Below are 10,928 nucleotides of genomic sequence, written 5' to 3' on the forward strand. Positions count from 1 at the left end.
CACGCTCAGGAAAATGCCACAGAGAATCGTTTGCATGTTGTGGCCAATGGCAGGACTCCTCAAGCTCGACACTCCATGAGAGAGAGAGAGAGAGAGAGAGAGACTAGGTTCCCTCATCAAACTTGAGCGAGTCAGGCCTGAGAGAGAGAGAGACCCAAGTTTGAGAGAGAGAGAAACGAGATTAGAGCATGAGTTTTTAAATTTGGGTGACTTTTTTCTGCATGCGTGATGCATTAGCGACCACGTCCACCATCGGCATCTCCCTTACCCCTTTTCCAACCGGCTACCTCTCACCGGCAATACTCACATTTGGCGTCATGCGCCTTAAATGTTGTAGATCTGCATGCTCACGTCTTAAATAAGATTAAAACGACAAATCAATTACATATGCAGTTTAATAAAAATATGTACATTGCTACACCTTTTAGGTGGACTTGTCAAGTCAAAAAGCACAATATTTGATGCATGATCATCAGCTACTCAGAATCTCACAGATGGAAAAGAAGATTTAAGCATTATTTGTGGATATTTATTTTCAATATCTCATCCTTTAAAATTTTCACTTCCCTTAAATAGAAGTTTCATAGAGAAGAAGATATACCCAAAAACACCTGCAGAGGGTTAGGCCCTCAACCTTTATTGATAAGAAATGATATATTTACAGCAAAAAATTATAGGATCCGAAGAAGGGGATGGAGACTCATTAAACATTTGCAACTTCAACAACATCCCAATCTGTTGGGAGGTCCTTCCACTTTTGAAAGTGGTTACCTTCATCTACCAAGAAAAATGGACCAACTGTGGCACTAGCTGGGAACATGTTGTCAATCTGTAAAGATTCAAGATTATGTCAAATCATGTTGTATTTATCAATCAACCTAGGGTTTCTTCTTGCAACTCTGTTGATCCATTGCAGCCATCGCTTGTTGGCATCAAGAACAATCGGCTTATGCTCTTGAGTGACCACCTCTAGATGAAAATTCAGCGGCCAAGTTTCACCCATAGAGGCTGAGGGCTTGGACCACTTTACTACTACAAGAGGAATGGAGCCATTTCTCAATTTAACAATAGCAACTAACCCCATAGTGTTGTTCCTTTACCACGTGACAATCTGAATTATCGCCCGGCTGTCCCTCTTTTGTCTCCAACCTTTTATCCATATTCATGTAAGATACCACATTCTCAGACATTTCATAGAGTGATCATCTGCCTCCATGCTAAAAAGGAACTCCACGCACCGTTCCCATACCAATTTTGCAATCGATCCTCTAATTTTTTGGGTGCCATGCCTCAACTGGTTTCTCAGTCACCACATACACCAAACTAAAATGTGGAAGACAATTATATCTGCATTTATGTAAAAGCTTGTAACTTTTTCTCTTCTTCACCCAAGGCTTGAAGTCTTCTTTAGTGGATCCTCTAGGGAGAAGCCAAGAGCCACATCGGGAAGCCAAAACCTTCCACACACTCTTCTCTTCACCACTTTGCAACCAGTAATCAAATGGGTGACTGATTCCCTGCCTCTTGACAGAGGGAGAACATGGATGCCAAAGTAATTCCTCTCCTCTGCAGATTATCATCGGTCAACAACTTCTCTTTGCATGCTAGGTATAGCGACCAGGATGCTCTAGTAGGCCCAAACCCGACCTAAATAGTCTTCCTCCAACGTTCAACCTGACATTAGAGCATAGATATTGCCAGATTTCATGCCTAGAAGTAACGACCTTTCCTTGCCCTTTCCAAACAATCTCATCCGCATCTTCTTCAACCAAAGATTCAGGGGAAGGAAAGCGTGTGCCAGGCAACATACACTGTATTAGAGCTTCCACTTGATTGTATGATTGAAGTCACCATTTGGTAGATTGTAACATTAGGCTGAGCCACTTGCATGTTCACCCCAAGTAAATGAGGACTTCTATTAAGTAGTCATTCCAACCATTGGTCTTTCCAAAACTTAATTATTGTTCCACTCTTGACTTTCCAGCTAACGTCGTCCCTAATGAGTTTCTTTGCTCTAAACATATAATCCCAACAATTAGAGACACAGTGCTATTGTTTAATGTCCCATAACTTGAGTTATGAATATACTTACCTGTAACATAAGTACCCATGCTGAATCTGCAGAAAGCTCTCGAACAGCCATGAATGCTAAGACCACATAATTGACTTCCCTATGGCATCTAACGCCCATGCCACCTTCAGATTTCAGAAGTCAAGCTTTGGACCACGAGATTAGATGGAAGCGTCTCTTCTGAACATCATCACCCCACAGAAATTTGGAACATAAGCATTCAATCTGTTTGATAGTGCTACTAGGTTATAGAAAACCCCACTCCAGTAGTTGGGATCGCAGACAAGAAGATTTTGACAAGGCACAATCGACCATAATAAGATAAGATTTTTTGCTTCCAAGCAGCTAGTTTGCTTTCCATCTTAATCAGCAACGCATGACACTAGTTAGTGGAAAGCTTCTCCACTTGAAGTGGCAAACCTAAGTACTTGAACAGCATAGATCCAACTACCTACCCTAACTCATTTACCACTTGTCGAATCTCTGATCTACTGACATTAAACCCCACCACTTGGCTTTTTTTGGGGTTAACTACCAACCCTGAATTAGCTTCGATCTCCCAAAGCAGCTCTTCAAATTTACGAATGGAAGGCCAATGATAAGCTGAAAAAAACAAGAAGTCATCAGCCAACATGATAGATGAAATGGGATTTCTTGATTTACCGGCTTGCGGCAATCTAACCTACCAGTTTTAATAAAGTTTTCAAAAGGCAGCTTTGAAAGACAATAAACTGCAAATCTTAGATCTTATGTCATGGAGTTCTGAGTGCAACCTTGACAAATGGCTCTTCTATAGATCTCCTCAGTCCAGGCTCAGGAAGGGTAGATGGATTGGAACATTGAACCTACTCCAGGTAATCAAATGGTGAATAAAAAGAATTGAGGAAAATTCCAGATGATAATCAAGAACTTCATTACAATGAGAGACCAAACTAAATAATAAACATTTAACAATTCTGTCTATACATGAAGTACCGACTACCGAGTGGTTGATATGATGAAAACCCTTCTGCCTGTCTGCATGACAATACAAATTCGAACTCAGGAGTAATATAACTTGTGCTCATTTTAATCAGGATGCAAGAGATATAGATGAACATTCAAATTGCATCTTTGTAGTTTTTGCATTTTTTCCAGTAAGAATTATTGTTTCTGGTACATAACAGGATTATAACCATAATTACTTCTATAAGACTTCTAACAACATTTTCTTATAATCAGAATTTCAGATCGTAGGTTTTAGCCTGCATGAAGCCGATCAGTGTCCAGACCATTGTCACAAACATCATTCTCGAGAAAATATCAGCAAGGTTTTTCTCAGGTATTTTTTGGTGATGTTTTTTTCGAAAAAGTTTCAGGAAAAATCTCCACAAATTTTTAAAAAATAAAAAGTCCTATAAAAAATGAAAAAGTAATAAAGAAGTGAAGAAAGCAAAAAAATCAATAGAAAAAGCGAGAAATTCATTTTTTCCAAGGTTTTCAAGATGTCGCGATATCTGTGACAATGGTCCAGATTTGGAGACATAAGATATCCAGGTAGCACACATAGGCCGAGATTGTTCATAAAATTTCATACTCCCGAAGTACCTGAGTTTATTTTAAGATCTAAAGTTTTGACTTAAAAGCCGAAAATAGTTTATACTTCATTCCAAGTGGATGATGTTTGATCTCCACAATTCTCATAAGAAGGGTATGGACCTTCCCTATGGTAAGCCCAGTTGAACCGTGTCCAGATCCAGGATAAGCAACTTGAATTCAGGTTTGTTTTGGGACCACCCAAGCCCAGAGCAGGTTCAGTCATTAATAACCCTATATAAGAAAAAGGTATCATGGATGGACCATTACCATGCCTTTGAGTTCATACTAATTTTTGTTCAGTTTTTTGCACAATATCAGCAGCCAATCTAAATGCTTCCAACAAACTAACACGATCAGACTAAAATTTTCTTTTTTGCAAACTAAGAGAATTTATCTTGTTATCCAGTTCCAATTCTAATTGGATACCAAAATCAGACGGGAATGAGTCTTCGGTTTTTTCAGTTGAACTACGTGGATGAAATTTTGAGAAGATTTCAAAGAGAACAAGGAAGATCCAGTGAAACAATATCAGCAGAACACAAGACCATGCATATACTATATACATCCAGACATATGCAATGGAACACTCAAGAAGACAAAAAAGTGAACAATGTTAAAAAAAATTGGGCTAAGTAAGAATAACAGAGTTCAAGAAATTACAGTATCACCATTTACACAATTTACTCGGTAAACCACACTTGGCGCTGTTGTTATCAATGTCAGATTATACTCCCTCTCTAGCCTTTCCTGCAGGAGATCTCAACAAGTAAAAAGTGTGATCTTCAAGAAAGATCATGTAAATGTTACTTTTGATGAAGTATCTGAAGGAATACAACTGAAATAAGGTAATCTAACTTAACCTGCACAATTTCCATGTGCAAAAGACCCAGAAATCCACATCGGAAACCAAAGCCCATTGCACTTGATGTCTCAGGCTCGAACTGTAACAGCTATCACTGAAAAGTGAGATACGGAAATTTAGAAACAAGAGCTTATTTAACAAACAGGGCAAGCAAGCATCAGAACACCTCCCATAACACACACACACACACCAAAAAAAAAAAAAAACTACAGAGGACACACCTTAAACTAATAGGCTTAAGAGCAGTAGTAATCAAGATACTGATTAACTTGAAGAACCAAGGGTAAACTCTCTTTCAAAAAGAGGTAAAACCATAAAAGAGGATTTCAAACCCCTCTCTCCAAGTCCAATCAGCAAAATCCACACATATACACAATATATGCACACAAAAAACATTTTGTACACATAGTTCAGAATTTTCTTCTCTTTTTGGGGAGAACAAACCCCTAGAGTTGCAACCTACTCATGGTTTGTTTTAGTCATTGTCACCAAGGAAATTCACTGAATTGTGGTTTATAAAAATCGACAATAAACAAAAAAAAGTCTATTCCTTCGCTTAGGCCTGCTATCCTTGTAGAGAGGGCTTGCCAACCATGCCCAGAAGAATACCCTGCCATTTTCCAGAAATATCATGAAGACACACAACAGGAATTTTAAAACTGAAAGCATAAACTTACATTTAGAGCAGCATCATTAAGCTGTAGCTTCTCTAATGCATCACGCAGCTCAGGAAATCTGTACAAAATGGCCATACAAGCATTATCACAATAAGCAAAACACATGAAAAACAGTTATAAGCAATTACACAATCTCCTACTGATCAGCATCAACAGGAAACAGGCCACAGAACACCATTGGAGTAGCTTCCTCATATCCAGGCAGGGAATTCTTCGCCCTTCTAGCAGAGTGAGTGATGGTATCACCAACCCGTGCATCTGCTACAGATCTTATAGATGCCGCGAGGTACCCAACCTAAAGAAGAATATTTTAGACAGCACAACTGCATTATTTATGGATGTTGGATTCAAAAATCACAAAAAGGATGCTTCCAGTTACTTGCACATAATGTTCTTCAAATACTTAAACACCAGTTCCACTTCAAGAGATTAATGATGCGAAGAGCTTGAGTATATTACCAAGCAAGAAGCTTTCAGATGATTATCTTTTCATGTGAAAACCATAATCAAGCTAGATTCTGTTCTTTTAAAAGCATCTATTTTCTAGTTTATTTTAAGACAGCGTTTAGAGCCATGAATTTCTTTAAGGGAAAAAGAACAACTAAATCAACCATGTACCATGACTTATACCTCGCCAGCATATAGTTCATCAACCTGCAATTGATCTGGTGACAAGACACCAATTTCATCAGCATAGTACTCCTGCATTCAAGATTATTGAAGAATAATTAACTATACTGCAATCCACTGATAACACAGAGATCTTGAAAAAAAAGGGGGAAAATACAGTAAATTTTTAAAAATTAAAAAACCCTAAAAATTATAAAATAAATAAATAAATGAGAAACTAATAAGATAACATTAAAAAAAATACATAACGTACATAATAAATCTCAGTTCATCTTAAAAAAATCATAATTCATAAATGATAAAATCATAGAACTATAGAAGTAAAACAAGGACAACTGAAAATAAGGCCTCAACTGAATAGCTATGCACAACAGCATAATATTTATTCATGAGACATTGAATCTGACGTCTATAAACTATGAAATGTTAACTATTATTAAATTATGGTGTTATACTATATTAACCCCTTCTATAGAATCGAAACATCGAAGTAAAAAATCAGTGTTCAGCCGAAGAGCTATGCACAAAATATGAAACGGACAGAAATTAAAAAAATCAGAAATACACATAACACATTAACTATTCCAAGGCATAGAAAATGCAAAAGCAAAAGCCAAAGAGTTTCTAAAAGAGAATGCATAGCTTAGTTTCTAACTGACAGAGTTTTTGATGGACAGAAAGCACTGAAAGCTCCTACTAATCATCTCTGCTACCACTACAAACATGTATACAGAGAGAGGGTAACCCTACCCTGTCAAAGCCCCCTTTTTACTTGAAACCAGGGTTCTTCCCTACCATTAACCAATACTGCTTTGGACACAGAACTGACAATCTTCATAATCCTGTCAATCCACTTGTTGTCGAACCCAAGATGGTGAATAGCTAATTCTAGGAAAGTCCAACTAACTCGATCATAAGCTTTACTTAGATCAAGATTATAACACAAACCTTTGTCTTTTCTTGTTTTAACTACATTTTTAGACTACCACTACATACATCTACAGGTGCAATTGGAAGACACCCTTTTCTTTGAGGAAAGCTGGATTTAAAAAAACCAAGTTTTTTAATGACTTTTGAGAATTTGGCTTGTTTGTTTGGGCGCACAATTAAAATCTAGTTTTTTTATTAACCTCAGGGGAGTTTGGTCTTTTACTCCCTTTTGCAAAATCAGGTTTCACTAAAAGGCAGTTTTGGAGCATTTTAAAGACCTTTTTTTTTTTCTCTCTGTTGAAGCAAAACTGCCTCCGAAACCTGTTTTTGGGTGTCATTCAAACGCCCTGGCCTCCTCCTTACAGCACCTTACACTTTGAAAATGATCTTACAAGCAAAAGTGTGTCTAATAATGGCACCATTGTGGGCAAACTCAGCGAGTTGACTCAGGAATTGCTCGAGTCAGCACGCATCATTTTCTCACTAGGCCACGAGTCAGGATCCAGTGAGTTAGTAACAAAGGAATCGGCCGACTCGCTGGATCGGTGATCGGGATCACCTGAGTTTGGTTCTAATAGCTTTAAGGTGTAAAAATGTATCTTGATTCTTAAGCTCTTAACCATTTTTTGCTTATTTCTTTCTCCCATAAAAGCTTTTATCAAGGACTTGAAAGGAATAGTAGGCCAACCATTTACAAATATATTCTTACCATCAATCTCTAAAAATTCAGAGGCTCATGGAGAATTAAGTAGTTGATATATATATATATATATATGTGTGTGTGTGTGTGTGTGTGTGTGTATGTATATAAGATATTTAGTGTTCTTAAAAAATTCATGACCTCATTCATAATTAACGTTGTTAACAAGTTCATTTTGAACTTGGATGGCGAGGCAGCAGATTACACAACAACATAAAAATAAAAATACATTATAAAAATTCACAACTGACCCGATGGCATCGTTGAGTCAACTTGCTGACCTTGGGGCTTGGATCTCGGTCATCTAGGATCCGAGTCCGACTCAGACCCTAAGTTTGCCAACTATGCAAAGGTAGAGCTAAGGTAGGGTCTGCTTGGGCTCTGCTCAAAAAATTATTCTAAAACAATTTATATATAAATTTTAGATGATTTCACTTGTTTTATATAAAAATTTTGAAAAATAATATTTTGATCCTAATCAAAATTCAGAAACTTTAATTTGGCCGCTCTTATGCAAAAATTTCTGGGTTGGTCCTTGCAAATCACACTAATGCTAACAATAAAATGGAAGGAAAAGGTACAGGGCAGGCCATGAACAGCGGGAGAAGATCTGTTCTAACAGATAATGTTTGTGATAAATTTTCCATATCGCACCGTTGATGATAAAGATGCAGCAGGAGCAAAGACAACAATAAAAAGAAGCAACAAAAGATAAATGAGAGACATCAAAAAGGAAGCGAGAGATTTGCAGCAGGGAACAAGAAGTCTCGAAGATAATGATCATGAAGCAAGAACGAATTACCTTCTTAATTGTCATCTCTCTGAATGGATGAATATGTACAGCAAAGCCTGGTCACATGCACTACCCTGGTGCACATTTTTTTTGTACATTAGAACGTCCAATAACGAAAATATTATCCCCGGTCTAAACAGATGATTTTTTTTGCAAAGATTAAAAAAAAGGTAATAAAAAAAGAAAAGACTAAAACGAACATTTCTTTTTAAAATACCCAAAATACCTTGTCCCCACATTTTTGTTTTTTTGCGCGTATCTGCTGTGTGGGTAGACTGGTGCAGGCAACTCATTCTCATATGTAAAGGTGTACGATGTACTTGTAAATATTATTGTTAGAACTTAATAAGATTATTGTGGTCAGGAGCTTCGCTGTGATTAGTGGCAATGTTGAAAACCGTCGTTATTTCCCATAATTTCATCGCTACAAATGCCATCGTTTAACCTATAGTGGCGAAGTTGGCCATGGCTTATTTCGAGTGCTTGTTGTGACAGTAGTGTGCTAAGTAGGCATAGGATCTTAAGGAGGGGAACCATTGGTGTTCTTTTTTTCTCTTTCCTTTTATTTTCTTTTTTTTATATTACAATCACAAATATCCTTAATGAGTTTCAAACATGGAGGTTTTTTTTTAGGTATGTTTTGCTAAAACTGAAAACTTTGAAAATATCTCCGAAAAAAATTTCAGCAATTTAAAAAAAAAAACTCCTAAGAATTAGAAAAAATAAAATAAATGAAAAGGTAATATGAAAACATTTAAAATAACTTGATAAAATGATAAAAATGATGTTGCAATTATGATAGAAATGAGGATAAATAACTTAACTTTTAAGATTTAAACATTAAAACAAAAATAAGGTAAGAAATAAAAATAAAATGAATAAAAACATGAAAAAAACGCAAACAATTAATTTTGAGTTTTTTCAAAAAAAGGGGGGGGAGGATGGGTTTTTTGTTTTTTCATTATTTTTAACATTTTTATCGGTCAACTTTTTTTTTAAAAAAATAGCTTTTTGGAACTATGCTTTATATATACTTGATTTCATGTGAAGATTAGATCGAGAAACGAATACTATAGGGGCCGTTTGATGGATTGGAAACCTGGAATTGGAAAAATATTTCTTGAAATAAGTTTCTTGGAATAAATGAATGAATGAGAAAAATCTTTTTGATTTTAATTTTAATGTGTGTGTGATGACTGAGAAATAAATTTCTAAAAAATTAATAACAGGAAAACATATTTCCAGAAAAGGAAAATGAGGAAAAACAGTGTTTCATGTTGGATCTCTTCGTTAACAAACAGTTAATACGAAGCTGCACATAAATCTAACATATGTAAAACTTAACAAAATATAAATGAAAAAAACAGGTGCACAGACTACCGGAAGTCCTTTGGCTTGCGTGGCTTGTGTGGAGATGAAGAAAGGGAAGCGCACAGCGAATGGGGAACGAGAGAGAGTGAGAGATGAAGATCTCCATTTTCAGCAGCGTGAAGAATCCTTACCCGTGGATGTATGCCTGCTGAAGACGGAAGATGGGATTACCTACACAACAGGAGAGTGAGAGGGCGAGAGAGACGACGAGGACTATGCGGCAGTGGCAGGTTGAGGACGATGCATTGAAGATAATACGGCAGCAGGAAGAAGCTCACGACTAAAATGTGAAAAGAGAAACGTAAGCGTGCCCCCACGGACAAAAAAAAAATCTGGAAAAATATTTCTATCTTTTTCGGTGGAAATATTTTTTCAAAAATAAATTTTCATTTTCAACCTCAACGGTCTCAAAAATATTTTCGCGTTTGATGAAACGGAAACTTTTAAAAATTTAGATAGGGAAATACAATTGCCATTAGAAAAGATGTAAGAAGAGGAACCTCTAAGGTGCTTTTTTCATTGAAGCCACCTATTGCACATGAGAACTTCTTGGATGAGAAAAAAAAGGAGAAAACAGGTGAGCAATTATTTCAGAAAACACCAAATAATAGAACAACCACTCATGTTTTTTGCATTCTTTTGTGTTTTTTCAAATTTTGTAAAACATTGACAGAAAAAAATGAAATAAAGGATGCAAATTTTATGCACAGACTGAATCTTAAACAAGTGCCAAAAATTTTTTCAAGCTTAATATCATGATTTTTTTAAAAAAAAATTTTGTCAAAGCAGAATTAAGGGCCAACTATGGATATTTGAAGGGAGGCAAACATATCCAAGGAGATGAAAAGCAAAATTTAATTACTGCTATTTCTGAAAGGGTTGGTGCAATGGATGTGATGTGGGCTGCTAAACAGTCATTTTCCGTTAAGAATTCCTAGAGCGTTGACTCTCTAGTGCTGCTGCATAAGAAGGGGCACTGATGTACAAGTTGAGTTGAGGTGAGGTGTGCAGCACTCTGAGGTATTGAAAGTAAACCCTATATCCTAAAGAGATGACGGGTTTGGGTAGGGGTGTCCACTTTCTATTGGATGGTGAATCTTCCTGCCCAACCAAAGTTTAATTAGGGGTACAATGGTGAGCATTCTTTTTTTTTTTTTTCATGGTAACTTTTATGTTATCATTGTGAATAGTTACAATGAATGGATTGTTGTTAAATAGATTCCCTTTCTTTAGTCATATGTAAACGAATAAATATAATAAAGAAAGACTCAACGGGTTATCATCACACACCGACCAGACATTAGGCGTCAACTAGA

At 36.5% G+C, this 10,928-nt stretch overlaps 1 protein-coding gene across 1 annotated transcript; it reads right to left on the minus strand.

Annotated features, from left to right (window-relative positions):
- Window positions 1-2,869: 2,869 nt before the first annotated feature.
- On the minus strand, window positions 2,870-5,911 carry LOC116253163 (translation factor GUF1 homolog, chloroplastic-like). The gene is made up of 6 exons (XM_050077643.1): window positions 5,819-5,911; window positions 5,329-5,483; window positions 5,189-5,246; window positions 4,510-4,590; window positions 4,318-4,396; window positions 2,870-2,916 (listed from the first exon to the last, which is right to left on the minus strand). Exons 1-6 carry the CDS (start codon window positions 5,894-5,896, stop codon window positions 2,885-2,887), a joined length of 483 nt encoding a protein of 160 aa, XP_049933600.1. The 5' UTR covers window positions 5,897-5,911; the 3' UTR covers window positions 2,870-2,884.
- Window positions 5,912-10,928: the final 5,017 nt, after the last annotated feature.

The sequence above is a fragment of the Nymphaea colorata genome, chromosome 4 (assembly GCF_008831285.2).
Source record: "Nymphaea colorata isolate Beijing-Zhang1983 chromosome 4, ASM883128v2, whole genome shotgun sequence".
NCBI classification, from domain to species: domain Eukaryota; kingdom Viridiplantae; phylum Streptophyta; class Magnoliopsida; order Nymphaeales; family Nymphaeaceae; genus Nymphaea; species Nymphaea colorata.

Excerpts from the sequence above, each read along its gene's own strand:
- LOC116253163 (XM_050077643.1), bottom strand. The coding sequence starts at position 5,896 with ATGCAGGAGTACTATGCTGATGAAATTGGTGTCTTGTCACCAGATCAA. Across the intron at positions 5,484-5,818 it reads ATGAACTATATGCTGGCGAG|GTTGGGTACCTCGCGGCATC; the intron begins GTATAAGTCATG and ends ATTCTTCTTTAG. Across the intron at positions 2,917-4,317 it reads CCGAGTAAATTGTGTAAATG|GTTCAATGTTCCAATCCATC; the intron begins GTGATACTGTAA and ends TACCTGGAGTAG.